We start from the raw sequence: 17483 nt of genomic DNA on the forward strand, positions 1-17483 counted from the left end.
GAGCAGCGTACACACTACGAACGTAGGCAGCCGATTCCCAAAAAAACGACCGAGTGCTTCGCGGTGGTTCAGCGTCCCTGTCACACATTCTACTGCGCTAGAGACTATGTAGACCAAGTACTATGAACATGTCATATGGTGGGTCACGGGGATCTTTAAAAGGTAAGAAACGAATTCTGTATGGTGTGATGTCTAAATCTTTTTTAAGTGTTCTTTGGAGAATGTCCCAGAATGTTCTTCTGCGCTGACAAGAAAAGTGTGGAGACTGCCCTTGCCATAACGCAGCAGTTTTGCTCAGCTTCTGGTGCAGCAGTGAACTTTGATAAGAGTTCAGGATTTTGGTTCGGTCTATGGTGTACAATGCCAACTCACTTCGCAGGTATTCAGTGGAGGCAAGACTTTAAGTACTTAGGTGTACCCCTCTCTCAATATCGCAACAGTAATCCACACTGGTTAGCGGAAGTTGCAGAAATACAACGTAAGGTTAACAACTGGCAGGGGCGGCAGTTGTCCATATTTAGCCGAGCTGAAGCTTGCAATCTGTTTCTAGCAGCTCGACTTATGTATGTCCTGCAGGTATTACACTGCTCGCGACTTAGGTTGCAAGCTTTCCATCGTGTGTTTGCGACCTATATATGGAGCTCACGTGTTGAGGCCATGCGGCGTGATAACCTTTTTCTTCCTCTTGAGAGTGGCGGTCTTGGCCTAGTTCACCTTTTTGAAAGACAACTTGTCTCCCGTTTATTCTTCTTTCGTGATGTAAACAGTCCTTTTCTAAAAGAGATGTTACAACTTCGATTAATGAATTACCTCCCAGAAATAGTTGTGTCGTCATCTGTCAGAGATGCACCACCTGCTCCTTGGGGCTTCTTGAAAGAGGTTGTTGAAGGCTTTCGCTTTCTTAAGGCTCGCTTTAGCTTGGATTATATTTTCACTGCATCCCGTAAAGAAATTTCTGCTGCACTGATAGACACATTGTTTCCTGTTCCCCATTACCGTGCGCCTTATTTGGAATGTTGCTACTTAGACGTACTCAAGCGTGTCCGTCGAATGATCATTCCTCAAGGGATCAAAACTTTTTTTCTTTAACTTACATTGGGCAACCCTTCCTGTCAAAACCTGGTTAGAAAAAAGGGGCTGTTTCGTGCCGTGGTCTACAAACTGCCGTTTGTGTCCACATGCTGAAACGATTGATCACTGTTTTGTCGATTGTAGCGATGTCGTGTTCTTCTGGGACATTCTCAGCCATACAGCCACGCTTCGAAGCGCTGCATTCATACGAACCATATGATTGCGTTCGAGCGCCCTCGGCGAAAGAAACCACCTAGAAACGCGGTACGCGCGAGCGGCGCAGCGTGGCGCCAGCGGTCTAACGCTGTATCTACTAGCAATTGGAGTGTTGCAACCCGGGAAGCAAATGCTGCCGCAGTACATAAGTTTAGTACAAACAAATTGCTCAAATATGCTTATTTTTTTATATTCTAGCATTTGATGAACATGCGACATTACAATGAAATATCTAAACGAAAGTCGCGTTTGCTTTCCGCCGTGCGTTCGCTCTCCGTGATAGCGCGCGTCCCCCGCGCGCTTTCACTCGCGCATACGGCACGCGGCGACGATTTTATCGCCCTTGGATTTCATACGGAACCTCACGGAGACGGCGACGCCGACGGCAGAAATCCGCTTGAAGTGTCCATGTAATTGCTATCGCAATAAAAATGTGTGTTCACGGCTCCTAAGCGCGCATCACGCACGTGCATTGAGAATCGCGTGAAATAAAAATAAAATCAGGTGTTTTACGTGCCAAAACCACGATCTGATGCCACGATCATGCCGTATAGGAGGACACGGGATTAACTGTGACAACCTGGGGTTCAACGTGTATCTAAATCTGAGTACACAAGCGTGTTTTGCATTCTGCCCTCTTCAGAATATGGCCACCGCGGCCGGGAAAGAACCCTCGACCTCGAGCTCAGCAGCGCAACGTCACAGCCACGGCGGCCGCATCAAATAGTCGCGATTTCAGTTTTAGTTGTTTATTATTATTATTATTATTATTATTATTATTATTATTATTATTATTATTATTATTATTATTATTATTATTATTATCATTATTATCATCATCATTATCATTATCATTAATCATTATTATTATTATTATTATTATTATTATTGCATCCCACAGAACTTGACGTAAAGCTAACGCTTTCGCTCAGTTATAACATTTCCTAATAGTGATGTATAACGCTTCGTGCTATTCACTTCATGCTTATCAGAAGTATTCAAGCTACTATAATGGGAAGGATAAGGAGTGAGGATAGAGGCAAATATTTCAGCAACCTACGGTTTGCTGATGACGTTGTCTTGTTCAGCAACGATGTGAATGAATTGCAACAAATGGTTGAGGACCTTAGCTGAGAAAGTTAAAGAGTAGGGTAAAAGATTAAAGAGGGCACTGAAACACTTCTTGAACATAGTAAGAAAACATTGCCGATTGGACACGCGCGCACCGTCGGGGCAATAGCTAACATTTAATAAAATAATGAAAAAGGTCCTAGGGCCTTCACATTTTGATGTAAGACGACTTATATTGCCCGTGGAAAAACGTCTTTCCAGCAATGCATTTCTGTTTAAAAGTGAAGCCGACTTTAAGGAGATCGGTGTAAGCTTGGTCTTTGTAAGCTGGCTTTCCCACGTTCTGTATTGCAGTGAATGAAGCCTACTTGCCCGAGGTGAACGATGCGGTGCGAACGGGTCCCGATAACGCTATCGCGTTCTACACTTCAAGTCGAAGCTTAAGCGTCCTCCAATTTTTGCTGCTTAAGATTCGATAGACGAGGCCCTTTAATAGGGATGCCATTTTGTTATTAATTAGAAAAGTGTTTCAAGGCCTCTTTAATATCCAAAACACAAAGGCAATCTTCAACACAATGGCAAATAAACAATTAGCAATCATGAGCGCGAGTCAGCTTCTAGAACCTGTGCAAGAATTCGTTTATCTAGGTAAATTACTCACATGGGACCCTGATTATGAGAATGAAACCAACAGAAGAATAAAAAAAATGTCACAGTTTCGCCCTAAGGGCGAAGCAATGAATGCGATAGCAACACAGCAATGTCATACCAGAGTCCTTCCATGCTTTTCTGGTCACGAAACTGCCGCCTCAGTTTCATATAGAGCCAGCGCCCGCCGCTAGAGGCGCAACCGTGCATGGGAGGGCATGCGAACGCCGCTACCGCTGTGGTTGTGTGTGGGGCAGCCTCGGTATTCTAGCTTTCTCAACTTCCACAACCGTCGGTTTACTTTCACGTAACTATTTTTAACATTACACATGCTTAAATAACTGCCTGATTGCGTCTTCTGCCATCTTATGAGCGCCCGGAACGAAAAAAAAGCCGCTCATAACATGGAGCTTGCGGCGGTCTCGGACCAAAAAAAAAAAAAAAGACATTCTGGGATTTTGAGTCAGAACCGCGATACGATTATGAGGCACGCCGTAGTGGGGGACTCAGGATTAATTTGCCCACCTGGGATCCTTTAAAATGCACCTAAATTTAAATAAACGGGTGTTTTGCATTTCGCCCCCGTCGAAATGCGTCCGCTGTGCACGGCCGGGCGGTCTCGGTCCATATTTCTTCGTCATCGCCGTTCGCCTCAACACTTCGGTAGGCTCCGCTGTTTAATATTTGCCTGAAATTAGACACCGCGCATTCGCACAAAGCGCCAGTGGTCCCACTTATCACCAGATGGAAACATATGGGCTGTTGCACCCCCGCTCACCCGTAAGTAAGCGCCAACTCTCGGTTGCGCATAGCACCAGATTGTTCACCGAGCACAGCTGTTCACTTTCTGTTAAACTGTGGACAGTATCTTATCCGGAGATCAAAAGTATGAAATTGTTATTGCAAAAGGCTGCTTCTGTAGAATACTTAATGACAATGAAAAGGAAATTGAGCTGCTCCGTGCGCCTCAGATTTCTCTGCAAAACGATGCCATTTCTGAATGAGATTTAGGTAGGATAAATGCAAGACAAAATTCACTACTAAATGTCTTCGGTGCGGCTTTTAGCAACGGATTAAGGCGAACGTGAAGTGTTAGGACCTGCACAGTTGAAACTAGCTGTATTGTAATTAGGCAATTGCCTTAGCAAGCAGTCTTTTAGAAGCGTCAGTAAGCCCAGCACTTATTCAAGCTGCTCGTGGTTTCGACGCAGAAACGATGAGACTAGGTATTTTGGTTCTTAATGCGCAACTATTTACAGGATGTTAAAATGTTGTAATCATCGGTCCTGATATTCTTATCATCGTCGAAAAATAAAAAAACTGCTTTATAATTCGATTAAGAAAAGAAATAAAACGTGTTGGTGCAAAAACATACAAGTATGATCATTCATTTATCATGTAAAATAAGTGGAGCGAAATACAAACAGCACAAAGAGGTGTCCGGTCATGAATGTTCCACCATTCACAATGCAAGAAGTTGTTAAAAGCACTGATATAATAAGCATAAAGAAAAAAAACATCAAACGTGAGAGATATGTATTAAGGGGCAGGAAAAAAACACCAGCAAACGAATGGCAATAAATGCACAATGCATAAGGTTGTTTCTATAAACAAGAAAGTGTAAAGCATAGGCATTTCATAACACATGGCAAAACAACTCTCAAACGAACACAAGTAGCCACATCACAAATACAGCAATTTAAAAAAAATGGCTGGTTAGAGATACCACCATTCCACTTCTTCAGTTGTTACTTAAACATGCACACACAACTTGCTCAACAAATCAAATTGCAAATATAGGTTTGGGCTTCGTGAGGTACGCTGGAAGGCCTTCAAAATTCCTTGGAACGGCGTTAGTCTTCAGCGTCGGCTGCTCACGCTCCAGGGACACGGCGTCGCCGTGGATGTTGAAATTGTACGCAGTGACGATGTCGGAGGCGTCGAAATGTTTCGCGCACACACGCGTATACTTCGATTCGAAGTTAAAACCGCCACCTTCTTGCCGCTGTATGGCCCGCTTCCATTTCTCGCGTTGCTCCTTGTCAATAGGTAAACGGAACGACGACACCTTTTCGGTCGTGCCCTTGTAGCCGGAACGGCCACCCGGCACGCAACACGTGTTCGGCATCGTTGTCCCACCCCGCCACTTCAACTAAACAGTCCAGCACTCGAAAAATAGCGCAGCACATGCACAGAACGCACCCGATCACTCAGCTCGCCTCGCACTGCGCAAGCGTTTCGGTACGCGAACGATGCCCTCCGATGCGCAGTGGCGCCGCGTCGCGGCAGCTTTGGGCAGCGTATGAACCTCTCCCATAGCGTGACGGCGGAGTTTCGTGACCAGAAAAACATGGAAGGACTCTGGTCATACGAAGTAAGGTGAGCGGCTTTGGTAGCAATATGAATTGTAGTAAACATGAGCTGATTAAGTAACCAGGTGTGCTGCGGCGTAAGTAGACCGACATGAAGAGAGACTCGATGACCACGAGAAGGCGCGTGTGAAACGGTGGTGTTGATGAGAAGCGCTTCCCGTGGGCAGCGCGTGCGAAGGGACACACCTGTAGCGCTGCACTGCCGATCCGGGCAGCATTGCGTGTGTAGCGTGCGTTGGAAAATGTGTCCCGACTATTACGAACTGAATGAACAAGCGTGGTGTGAGCGCGCACAAACACGAAGAGATCACACTGAATGACAGCAGACAACGACTGTCAAAACGCTGGCAGCAAGCATACGCCGCAGCGGGCGAAGGTACGTGCGGTCTATCGCTTCAACGGAAACTGAGCGGCGAATGCACGCGGCGCATAAAGGTCAGAGCCGTGTGGAGATAAGAGACGGTGCGAGCGAGCGACGAGCGCGGTTGTTGGCAGAGAAGTGCGCCCCCCCCCCCCCCCCCCTTGCTCCCTCCGGCGCTGGCTTCCTGCTTTCTTGCTTGCGCGTGGGAGATTGAGTGCGTTCGCTCTCCGCGATAGCGCGCGTCCCCGCACGCTTCCTCTCGGGCATACGGCGCGCGGCGAAGATTTTATCTATAGGGAACCTCACGGCGACGGCGACGACGACGGCGACGACGACGCCGACGGCAGAAATCCGGTTCAAGTGTCCATATAATTGCTATCGCAATAAAATTCAGAACCCTTCCCCTATCGAGAAAATTGCGGTAAGCGAAGCTTGTGACAAGACGACACTGTCGTAGGCGTTCCGCTTCGTTTGCCCTAAACTCAGGGTCGGCGGCTCTTCGTTGACGTTTGGCCTCAACATCGCGCTCCCGCAACTCGGGGTCCGCGGCTCTTCGCTGACATCTCGCCTGGGCTTCGGAAGCCCTCATGCTGGAATCGGACGACAAGCTTAGCTTACCCCCGTTCTTTCGACAGGAGAAGGGCTGGTGATTTTGTCTCATTGGGTCCCACGTGTGACAAGGGTAGTTCAAGGGCGCATTACAGGTCCCCGAGCCAACAGGGCTATGTGCCATTGAACTTGGGCCCTTTCTACACTATCACCAGGACCGCCCCACTTTTCAGCGTGACACCACCACCACCACCGCCGCCGCCGAAATTTGTGAGCCTCTAAATCTTCGCTTAAAATGGGTTAGAGAGTATACGGCAGGCATTGCCAGATCATGCCCAAGTATCAATCATTGCCTTATACTGTTGCTGACAGATGAGGCACAAACTTGGGGGTTAACAAAGCAGCTTGAGACGAACGTAAGGACTGCGCAACGAACGACGTAACGAAAAATAATCGACGTGCCGTTAAGAGGCAGGAAGACAGCAGTGTGCTTTGAGAGCAATTTAAACATGGGTAGCCGATATTCCAGTTGACAATAAGATGGAAAAATGAAGCTGGGCAGGACATGTAATGTGCAGGACAAATAACCGGTGGTATATTAGAATTACAGAATGGATGCCAAGAGAAGGGAAGAGCAGTGGATGACGGAAGAGAATAAGTGGTCTGATGAAGTTAGGAAATTAGCAGGCACAACTTGGAATCAGCTAGCGCAAGAGAGGGGTAATTGGAGATCGCTGGGACAGGCGTTAGTCCTGCAGTGGACATATAAATAGCCTGATGATCATTATCCCGCTTCGTATACAATTTCCCTGTGCTAATCGATTAGTGCAGGTGAACAATGCTCTGTCTCGGTGGGGGCTGGAAGACTGCCACAACACGAGAGCCGGTCAGCTGTCCGGCGGGCAGCGCAAGCGCCTCTCGATTGCGCAAGAAGTCGTCAGCAATCCTCCTGTCATCTTCCTCGATGAACCGACCAGGTTGGCGCCGTGCTATGTCTGCCGCTTTATGTGCATTGTGGCTGCTTGGCAAGGCTTTTTTATTTCTGAGGCGCGCCATGTATTCAAACTGAATTAACACAGCGAGCTGGGCGAGTTGGTAACTGAACATGTTTCTCTGTCCTTCGTCCGGGTAGCGTAGCCCACCCCTGAGAAACACGTATTCAAAACCAAACCAGAATAATAGATGTCCTACAATTCGCATGAAAATGTTAGTGTTTGAAAGCATGAATGGAAATAAAGCACTGTTTTCTCTTTTTTTTTTTCGACGCGGTAAAGCTTGCTGCACTCGGTGACATGGGACGATTTCCTCGTAAGAATGGAAATACGCAGCTGTTCCTATGTTGCAACAATTAACCAAGTTAGTAGCGCCACCCTTCGTGTATTATCTCTGCCTGACACCGAACTTAATTCATTTAAAGACGAGTATATTAAGGGCAAACAGCATTCAAGGATCAATTCTTCGCTTCACAAATATGTTTCCTGAGTGTCCTAGTAAATAAAAAACTACAATTGTACGGATAAACTTCGGAAAGCGTCACCTACGGCAACTTCAGCAATTGCAGGCCGGAATTCTAGCATGCTTCGTTAATTTTCCCGCGATTTATTGCTGTACAAGCGTCTGCCGTTAGCCTCTACGCGAGCTCATGCCATGGTACCAGGACGGAGTCTCCCCATTCCACATGCCGATGAAACACGACAACTTAATAAAGGGAAAATGAGACATCCACTCAGTCGTAGCCAACTGCTATGATTGGGTGGATGTCTCATTTTCCTTTAATTGATTAGTTCTTTCCACCTTGCGGGTTTCCGCTGAACTACTGCTTTACCGCTTTGCTGCCTAAGCGCAACATTTATTTTATTCGCTTTGAACAGTGTGTTGTTGTTTTAACGCGAGAGCGTTAAGGGTTCCGTGTCGCAGTAACTCCGATGTCGGCGTCGGCGCCGGTGTCCAGTGAGTGACAATTTTCGCGTATACTTAGGTATATATATATATATATATATATATATATATATATATATATATATATATATATATATATATATGCATTGCTATATGACATGCGGTATATTATAGGGTTATATTGCCACACCATTTTTACTAAAGTTGCTCATACCTATCTTCCATTCTTCACATAGTTATTCCTCAGAATTTTGAGAATGACAGCCCCACACAAACAAATATCATAAAATAAAACACCGACAGCGCATGCATTTTATGTTAAAGTGTCTCAGACTGAGATATTAAAAGTGCGAAACAATAACAGAAACCTGAAAATGTCATCTGTTCTGGCGGGCTATGCACTACCTCCGTGATCGGCCCACGCAAGAGGCCACGTTTCTACCAAAAAGCTCGCCTTCGAGCATAGCGTTCGCCGCCAGCGTTTCCCGATAAACATTACAGCTACATAAGCTGCAGTTGTCGTGAAGCGTGAGAAGCAGTCAGGGATCTTTGAATGCTATCACATCCATTCTTAAAGTTAAGCATCCTCCAATGTTTCGTCAACTTGTACATGTAGCTTTCATACAACGTCAGGACCAATACAAGTAAATGTCCCTTCAGTTGCGAAAATAAGATGGTGGCGGACGAAGAGAAGGGCTGCTGTGCCTGTTTCTCAGTAACTTCTAGTTCCCAAAACGGATTAGTAACAAAATTTCAGGGATCTTCGTAACATCATAAGGCCTCCTTCTCAGCGCCACTGTTTTGATCCCAACGTAGCCAACCTAGGCGGATAAAAGGACACCAGTCAATGTACAATTATCAGAGGGTAGCTTGGCCACTAGCAGAGATAGCCTTTGTGTGGTCAGTAGAAGAGTTTCCACACGAACGCGTCCAGCTATGCAAGAAAGGAGCACTTTTACGTTTGCTAAACAAAGTTTTATGTCATTACAGAAAAAAAATATCTACATAATTTTCCTTAATTAGCTTTTTCCACTTTCCGCTTGTTAACAGTGGCCTGGATTCAAGCTCAGCTCTTCGCTGCGTTTCCGTGATGAAAAGCCTCGCTTCAGCTGGACACACGATTATATGCTCTATTCACAATCCGAGTGCAAAGCTGTTCTACTACTTCGACATGGTGAGAACGAGCGTCAAACTTATAAGCGTTAAAAAAACACTTATGAGTGAACTTGAAAATTAACGCAACGACTCTATATATCTCGCTGTAATGCAGAATGGTTCTTACCTTCCAGTTGTATATGATATCAAATGGAAGCTGCATATATAACGGTTCAGTGCAGGAACTTCTGCCTTTTCTGCAAACTCAAGGTTTGAACTGTCCAACGCACCATAACCCAGCCGATTACAGTAAGTATAGAGGCTGTTACCACTCAATATCTACAACACCGACCCCCTCATTCCTCCCCTTACCCTAGAAATAAAGTATGTCAAACTTATGAGCAACAAGTGAGTTTATTTGACCGTTGTGTTTTAGAGCAATAATGATTGGACTGGCCCTACAATATGTCAATTACATTACTGGACCAATATGTCAATTTCATTACGTTAATGTCCAATCCAGTAATTACGTTACTGGATTGGACATTACTGGCCCTATGAAAAATGGAAAGAATACGTAAATGCACACAAAAGCACAATAAACTTCAATTTGTTTGGCTAAGTTTTCCCCGCACGTTGTCAAGCTTACAACCAGCTCCCTAAATGTTATGAGAATAAAGAATGACAATAGTTTGGTAGTGTTTCGCGTCAGTGCGTTTCTTAATCAGCGTTGCCATATCAAACACCAGCTGACTGTTTTGCATTCGCGCCTGCAGACAGAACTACCAGGAGTGAGTGAGTGAGTGAGTGTGTGATATTGTAAGCTTAAATAAGATAAGGCAATAATTCCCCTTTTCATTATTGTGAATGCTATAGAATAGCTTGACGCGTGCACTTTAATAATGATCCCTGAGAGCCACGAAACCCAATCATTTTTTCATGTTAGATTTGATAAAATAGCGATGGTACTGCAGCGCGGCTAATCACGTGGTGCTGCTTCAAGTTATTCGATTAGAACTTCAAGCATAAGAAGGTAACTTCACAGACCAACATTACAAAGACCCCCCCATGTGGAAATAAAAGCAATCTCTTTTAGGCAAAAAGCTCTTCTAAATTTTGGTCATACAGTATATTTCAATGAAGCGCCACCATTATTTTGCAATATGGTGTGTTAGTGTCGCGATTCCCCCCATTGCACCACTCACTTACCTTCAACATTTGCGCACTGTTTTCCCTCATTTTTTAATAGTTGGTTTCTACGTAACCACTGTTCTTAAAGGTTGTTATCATCCTCAGTAACAGAGATCGCTTCTGGAGAACATGGCGACGTGCAGACACAACTATCTGTACACTTCATGCCACAGGGTGTTGACGCCGGCTCTGGCAACGTGATACTCTCTTCTGAACGTTCAATTACACGTTACGGAGGTCGTATTATGACAAGGCAGGTGAGTTAACCTGGCTTTTTTTTTTACATTTAATTATGGGTCACCCCCAAGGGGTCAAAGAATCACGTTAGCTGTAGCATTAAGAATTCTGGATATATTGGCTACGTTATCAACAACTGGGTTAAGAAAGAGCACATGCATTTGGCTACTTTTAGGTTCTTGCCTCACTTGAAGTTCTCACTGAAGGTTGCAGTTACAGCAGATAGGCCCAGTACTCTTTCATCACATAATAGGTATCTGCAATTCGCTCACGCTGTCTCAAGGCTGTTATAGGTCTATATTGCGATATTTAGCATATAAGATCCTGCACAATTGTGAAATTTGACTCAATGTATCAGAATGCCTAAGATCCACGAAAGATTACGGGTACTTATATCGATGCATGAAGAGGAGTAAACTCGGCCACACTTGCAGCAAATGAATGCAACTATTTGCATGTATTTTTTCATATAGGCAGCATAGCGGTGAAGTGCACATAGGGCGCATGCTTGGCGAGATGCCCGAAGACCCCAATAACGCATACATACGGCTAAACCCCCCCCATGTTTCGTTCAAAACTAAAATTTCATCCCACTGTCACGTGATTTACATGCTCTCATGTCCGTGCGCTCGCAGTGTCTCATTTAGGTTACAGCAGGCTGTACATTACAGCAACCACACTTTTTAACAAAAGATACTGAGATGTACGTCTTGCATTACGTCGCGCCCACGCAGCGACGATCGCTCGTTACGTTATCTGACTAAATCATGCACTGCTCTAATAGAGCCTGTGGGTATAGTGAAAATGTTATTTATCTTATCTCCTTCGCAAAGCTGAGTGGATGATTTAGATATTTTCGGTAGTGAGAGCTTAGTCGAAAAGAAAGTAAATGTTAATTCAATATTTCAGGAACTTGAAGACGCACGGGCACAACACAGGGAAAACGTGAGCTACATTGTTCAATTTACGGTGCTCCTGCGAAGATGTTTTCTGTGTATCGTCAGAAACCAGGTCAGTGGTAAGCATTCTTACCACTAAGATATAAAAGTCTAGCCCTTCTATATGCAACTTCAGTGTAATTTAGATATTTGATAGACTTCCTCGCTGGAATTGAAAAAAAAAATTCGTTTTACTAGATGCAATTACCTAAAGGCATGCACAGCGCTATTTGTGCAGATCATATGCACCTAGCAACTTGCACTGCCCGTTTGGCTTTCTTGGCTGAATCGCGATTGGCATTGTTCACTTCGGTAACGAGGAAACACTTGGCCAGCCAGTACGTGTAAACACCGTAAGATCTCGTGTTTTCCCTTGCATAGATAAGCAGAACACCACTGTATAACAATAATTTGCTGGCTCAGGATAATGTTATAGTAAGCGCATAATAGCACTTCAACCTTTTCTGGGACAACTATTGCTTCGGGCGTCAGAAATGCCAGCGTGGCCGAACGAGAATACGAATGCAAAAGGCGATAATGACGATGTACATTTGGCAACAATGATGTTCCCACTTGGCGCTCAAAAAATATATATATATATATATATATATATATATATATATATATATATATATAATGCATCTGAACGAAACAGGAAAAAAGAGAAAGAAGAATTTTCAGTCATTTTTCATAACAGACTAGTTCATGCTTTGGCGAATTCCATATTTTAGGCAGCTTGTGACATATGAAATTTCCAAATTCACAGGCCGATTCCCGTACTTCCAAAGTCATGCAGTTGGCATTATGTGGTGCAGGCTCTGGCACACAGGTTTAATCTGAGCATGCGGTAACCTGTGAAATGTTTCTAAATTTCAAAGCGAGCCACTGATCTGCAGCACTATGTCTGCATAAGTTATGTAACGAGGTTGCGTGCGCCCTTATTTCCCAGGTCTCTTCTGGCTTTTGTTCGTTTCGTCTCAAATAACTTTTTTAAAGCATTACGATTCCTACAAAAACAATTGGACCAGAAAGTGCTAAAACAAGTATACCTTAAAAAGGACTAATATGGAATGGCAGTAGCGACACAGCTTTCTTGCTTATTTAAAGGCAGTTTTACGTTGTTTAATTTCTCTTTAAAATCTAGAGGCTGTGTCAGATAGAAAAGATGAACGAAGTAAAACGTCGTGACTGTGTCACTCCGTGCGCAAGGCACATATAGCAATCACGTTTCACAGTCTCAGAAAACTTAACGAAGCAGCGTGAACAAATTTTGCTTTGACGGTTAATGAAGTTTGATATGCCTAGTTCTCGGTCCGTTCATATAGTTGAGGCAATCAGTGCAAGTGTTCACCACAGCATAAAGCTTAAAACAAACTTTTTTTATCATCTTACGACAGGTGGCGACACATCTGCGCTACGCTGCCTACCTTGCATTTGCGGTAATGCTAATAGCGCTCTTCTACGGCATCGGTGACGAAGCCGCTCGAGCGATAAACAATTTATCTTTAGTTATACTTATGCTGTCCATACTGCTCTTCCAGTCAACAATGCCGACTGCCATGATCTGTAAGTACAAATTTCTTTAAATATGTTTGCGCTTCTGTTCGTCAGTTACTGTGCACACCCATTAATGGGGGTATACTAGACCGAGAATCTTGCGGTCGGTGAAAATAGTAGCAAAGAAAAAGGAAGACATGTGCTAACAACAAACATGTCAAACAAGCGTGCTTCGAAATCGCTAATACAAAAGGGCGAGGAATTTCTGAAATAAATTATTGGTTATAATATGGGTTCCTATAGATTTAGGGGCACGTCAAAGAACCCCAGAAGGTCAGAATTATTCCTGAGTACTCCAGCTACAGCGTGCCACATAATCAGATCGTGGTTTTTGCGCATAAAATTCCGCAATTAAATTTCAACAGTTAAATTTGTAATTGAATGTACCACTCCTCCGGGGCGTACGTCGCCAGCCCTGTGGCCAATACTATATGTCACATGGGATATGTTTGTTGTCTTGTAAAAAGATGACAACGATAAGATTCATGGCGGGAGGAAGTCAGTGGTGACTTAATATTCCAGCTTGAAGAAAATGTGGCAGTTACAACTTATTGCATAAAGAAGGTTATTCTAACAAGTGATGCATTCTATACGAAAAAATATCCAATGTCATTAAATAGCGAATCGGAAAATAAGATCATGCGAACTGCTTTGTACAACGCCACAAATTATTTTCGATTTCTCTGTCATGTTTTGTTTTTCTTTCGAAATCCACTTTTGAAATTATTGCGACGCCCTTCACGTATTTGAGGTTCTCTGACGCTTTTTTTTTTATTTCTTCATCACAGTTCCAACTGAACTGAGTGTATTGCTGCGCGAGAACCGAAATTGTTGGTACAAGCCTGGGATGTATTACATCGCCAGAGTGTTGACTGAGGTCCCCTTCATGGTAAGTGCATTTTGCGCTATTGTTAACCAGTTTCCCAGTTTATCGTCTCCGTTTATGACAACGTTCTTTCCACACGCGTTCAAGTATATGGAGCCAGAACACGAGTTGTTGTTGTTGCTGTGGTAGTTGTCATTGTCGTAGTTGTCGTTGTTGTGCCACAAGAATATTACAACGGCCGAGACGACAACAAGCCGTTGTTGTTGCTGTTGTCGTCGTCGTCACATTTAGGAAATTGCATTTATCCCCTTGTATTTTCCTATTTGATTCCTTTTTGGTTAGTAGAGCTAGCATATTTTCATTGCTTCCATGTCAAAAACCAAATTCAAATTATTCTCATCGTTACTAAAATTATGCGCAATAGATAGAGACACTTGATACAACAGTGGTGGACTATAGCAATACTGACAAATAAAGATGGAATTCACATTTTATTCATGTGCGAATTCAATGTCGGTGACCCCACGCCCAGTAACGCTTCTGCTGCTGCCAAGGACCTAACTGCGCCCTGTTTGTGATATTAAATTATCGGGTGACCCTGCAATCACTAAAGTAGTCGCGTACATCTAGTAGCTCGCCAGTGGCATCTGATCCCCGTGTACTAGAGCCTAAACCCCGTATTCAGAAATTCGTCCTAACTTCAATACGTGATCCTGGCGCGAACGTCCCCAAGACGCTCGCTGCGTTTTCTTCAGCGCGTTCGAGTCGGGAATTATTTTGACTAAGCCAAGCATGGTCTTCAAGTTGAGGAGCATTTCTGAATACGTGGGTGAGACTTTCACTGCTGAACTGTGCCAGAATTCAGGTGCCGGTCCATTGTGGCATTAAAGCTAACGCTATAAATCCAGTGCTGTAATAGCTCCACTTATCGTACTTGCTGCGAAAAAAGAAAACGACATGGACATGGCTCAAAATACGAAGCTTCAGAAAATTCATATTTTAGTTAAACGCATGAATGTAAGCTATTCCACACATACAAACTCTAAACCTGTTAGTCGAGCAGAGTATGTTGCGGGGCGGGTTAGCTGAAGTCTAGAGGGTACATACTAGCACGATGTGGAAACAAAGACTTTAGTAGGAGGTAGTAGGAAGGAACAAAGCTGGCGCTGAACTAACTGTTTATTTGAAGAGCAAAGTCACAAGAACAGGATATATGCGTAGGCGCGCAGTAGTCTCGTCAAAAGAGTCACAGCGTTGTGTCAAACAGTTGTAACTCGTTTCCGAAGAGATAAAAGGCGTATCGCGAACGCAGTGCGTGCCTGTTTTCTTAATATGGAAAGTCTCCAACAATTATCGTGCCAAAGTGTCACTACTTCTCATGAAGCAGTGGCTCACACTTACAGGCAATGCAATGCGCAGGTAAGTGCGCATTGTCTTTAAAAAAAATTAGCGTAGCTTTCACTAGTGGCGCAAGGCTAAAGAAACAGCAGAGCTGATCGACACCTAGCACTACCAAATCTATCGCTCTTTATACGCGGCCTCTTCTTGCGGAGTTCGTTTAGGTCTACCCACGGCGAAGAAAAGGCACAGCACACGCTCCGGACATGACAAGTATTGACAACTGCCGGCATAGCGCGATGACACCGAGCTTTATACTATCACTGACGTCACGACCAAGCTCCACCTCCACATCTGTTACCGCATGGCTTTCCGGAAGACGTTGCAAAGCGCACGCAAGTCGCGTACTTTGGTTGTTACCAGGCTCGGCTCCCGCCAAACGGGGCTCCGGTTAGGCGAGTGCAGTGTCTAGACAAGTGGGCGGATCTTAGCGGAGTGGAGAGCAGGTGGTGCGTAGTGACGTCGTTGCCAACGTCACAAACCCGCCGCGGGCACAGTTGCGCGCAGTGTCTAGGCAGGTGGGCGGAGCTTGGCGGAGTAGGAGCAGGCGACGCTTTTTCGATCGACGAGCACGGTTTTACAGATAGCTTAAACAGCTTCGCTGTTAAAAATCTAGGGTTTTACGGGCCAAAACTACGATCTGATTATGAGGCATGTTGTAGTTGCTGACTCCGAATTAATTTTGACCACCTGGGTTTTTTTTTTTTTTTTTAACGTGCACCCAATGCACGGTACACGGGCGCATTTGCATTTCGCCCCCACCGAAATGCGGCTGGGATCCGATCCCGCGCCCTTACACTATACGCTACCAAGTGCTTTTGTCCTTCGATGATAATTCACGCTCTCGTGATCGGCCATTTGCACAGATTTCAGATTGGCCTACACAGGTCTTCGCCACACGATAACGCTATTTCATATACAATGTCGGTCACACATTTTGCGTAACGTCTAGTGTGCCTATTCTGGCATCCGCGCTTGTTGTCAACGCGGCTCACGCGCGGCCACATCCCATCTAACTTGCATGGCACCGAGAAAACAACTGGTACATGGTACTTATTTGCGACTATTTTAAGGTTGTCGAATAACTTGTGGACGTACGGCACCAAAGCAGGCTTGCGTCCTTGGACGAAGCTGATCACTTATTACTTGGTGCCCTTTCTATTCTGAACAACGAAGCCGCACGAGCCTTATCTTGAAAGCGGTCTGCGATGGTACAGAGTCTAGGTGCGCTGAGGGCTCATAGCTTCGTGTGCGCTGTGTTCTCGCTGCTTAGAATTACTATTAATGCTACTGTTAATGCTAAAGCAAGAGGCAGCCCGAATGTGAATTCGCTCGCTGTTGCTGCCGCTCTTTCTCACGCCAGCGTTTTGACAGTGAGTGTCCGCGCTCATGAAGTGACATGTGTTTGTTTGCCTGTGCGCGCGTGACACCGCTCTTGGTAATTTAGTTAGTAAGCGAATGTTTACGAGTTTGTACGGCCAATAAGACTAGCATTCTTACTTCGTATAGTTGTCTGCTAATTTACTATCGCAATCGATGCTTCGCCTTTTTGGGCAAAACTGCAACTTTATTTGTTTTAACGTTTTGAACACTGACGAACCATCTAACACACGCCACGCCCTAGAGCCGGACCTGGCTTCCCAAGAGCTTGGGCATCTCTGGTTTCACGAATCGCTACAACGCTTGCAGGCCAGCATTCTTGGTCATTTTCAGGCGGATTTTCTTAGCGTATATAGCCCACCGCCAGTGAAGTCGGCGATGAGAAGTTTGAAGTCGCGAAGAAAGTGAGCGCTGAAACGTTCTACTCCGGCGGCTGCTGTGTAAGGCGCGGCCGCGCGAGGCCTATCTTGAAAGCGATCTGTGATGCGGACCGTCTGAGCTCCCCGAGGGCAGATAGCTTCATGTGCTCTATAGCACCCATACGCTTGCGCGTCATCCGCGTTCACGAAGTAAAACGTCACTGTACTTTTTTTTTCTATCTGTGAATAACCACATCTTAGAAAACAAAAAGCGCTAACGCAATGCTGGTAGCGTGTGCTTTAATTCCTGACGAT

General features: G+C 44.8%; 2 protein-coding genes across 3 annotated transcripts in view; one reads left to right on the forward strand and one right to left on the reverse strand.

Moving 5' to 3' along the window:
- The window catches only part of LOC119456114 (uncharacterized), a 99796-nt gene that overhangs the window by 81065 nt on the left and 1248 nt on the right, over positions 1 to 17483 (reverse strand). The gene's annotated exons all lie outside the window — the stretch shown is intronic.
- LOC119456111 (ATP-binding cassette sub-family G member 1) overlaps positions 1 to 17483 on the forward strand; it is a 41227-nt gene that overhangs the window by 17333 nt on the left and 6411 nt on the right. For both annotated transcript variants that reach the window (XM_037717714.2, XM_037717713.2), the window contains 7 exons: positions 7120 to 7265; positions 9238 to 9361; positions 9477 to 9591; positions 10579 to 10730; positions 11620 to 11721; positions 13046 to 13214; positions 13994 to 14094. In XM_037717714.2, coding sequence (XP_037573642.1) covers positions 7120 to 7265; positions 9238 to 9361; positions 9477 to 9591; positions 10579 to 10730; positions 11620 to 11721; positions 13046 to 13214; positions 13994 to 14094 — 909 coding nt within the window. The remainder of the gene's footprint in view (positions 1 to 7119; positions 7266 to 9237; positions 9362 to 9476; positions 9592 to 10578; positions 10731 to 11619; positions 11722 to 13045; positions 13215 to 13993; positions 14095 to 17483) is intronic.

This window comes from Dermacentor silvarum, chromosome 6 (genome assembly GCF_013339745.2).
Source record: "Dermacentor silvarum isolate Dsil-2018 chromosome 6, BIME_Dsil_1.4, whole genome shotgun sequence".
Classification (NCBI taxonomy): Eukaryota; Metazoa; Arthropoda; class Arachnida; order Ixodida; family Ixodidae; genus Dermacentor; species Dermacentor silvarum.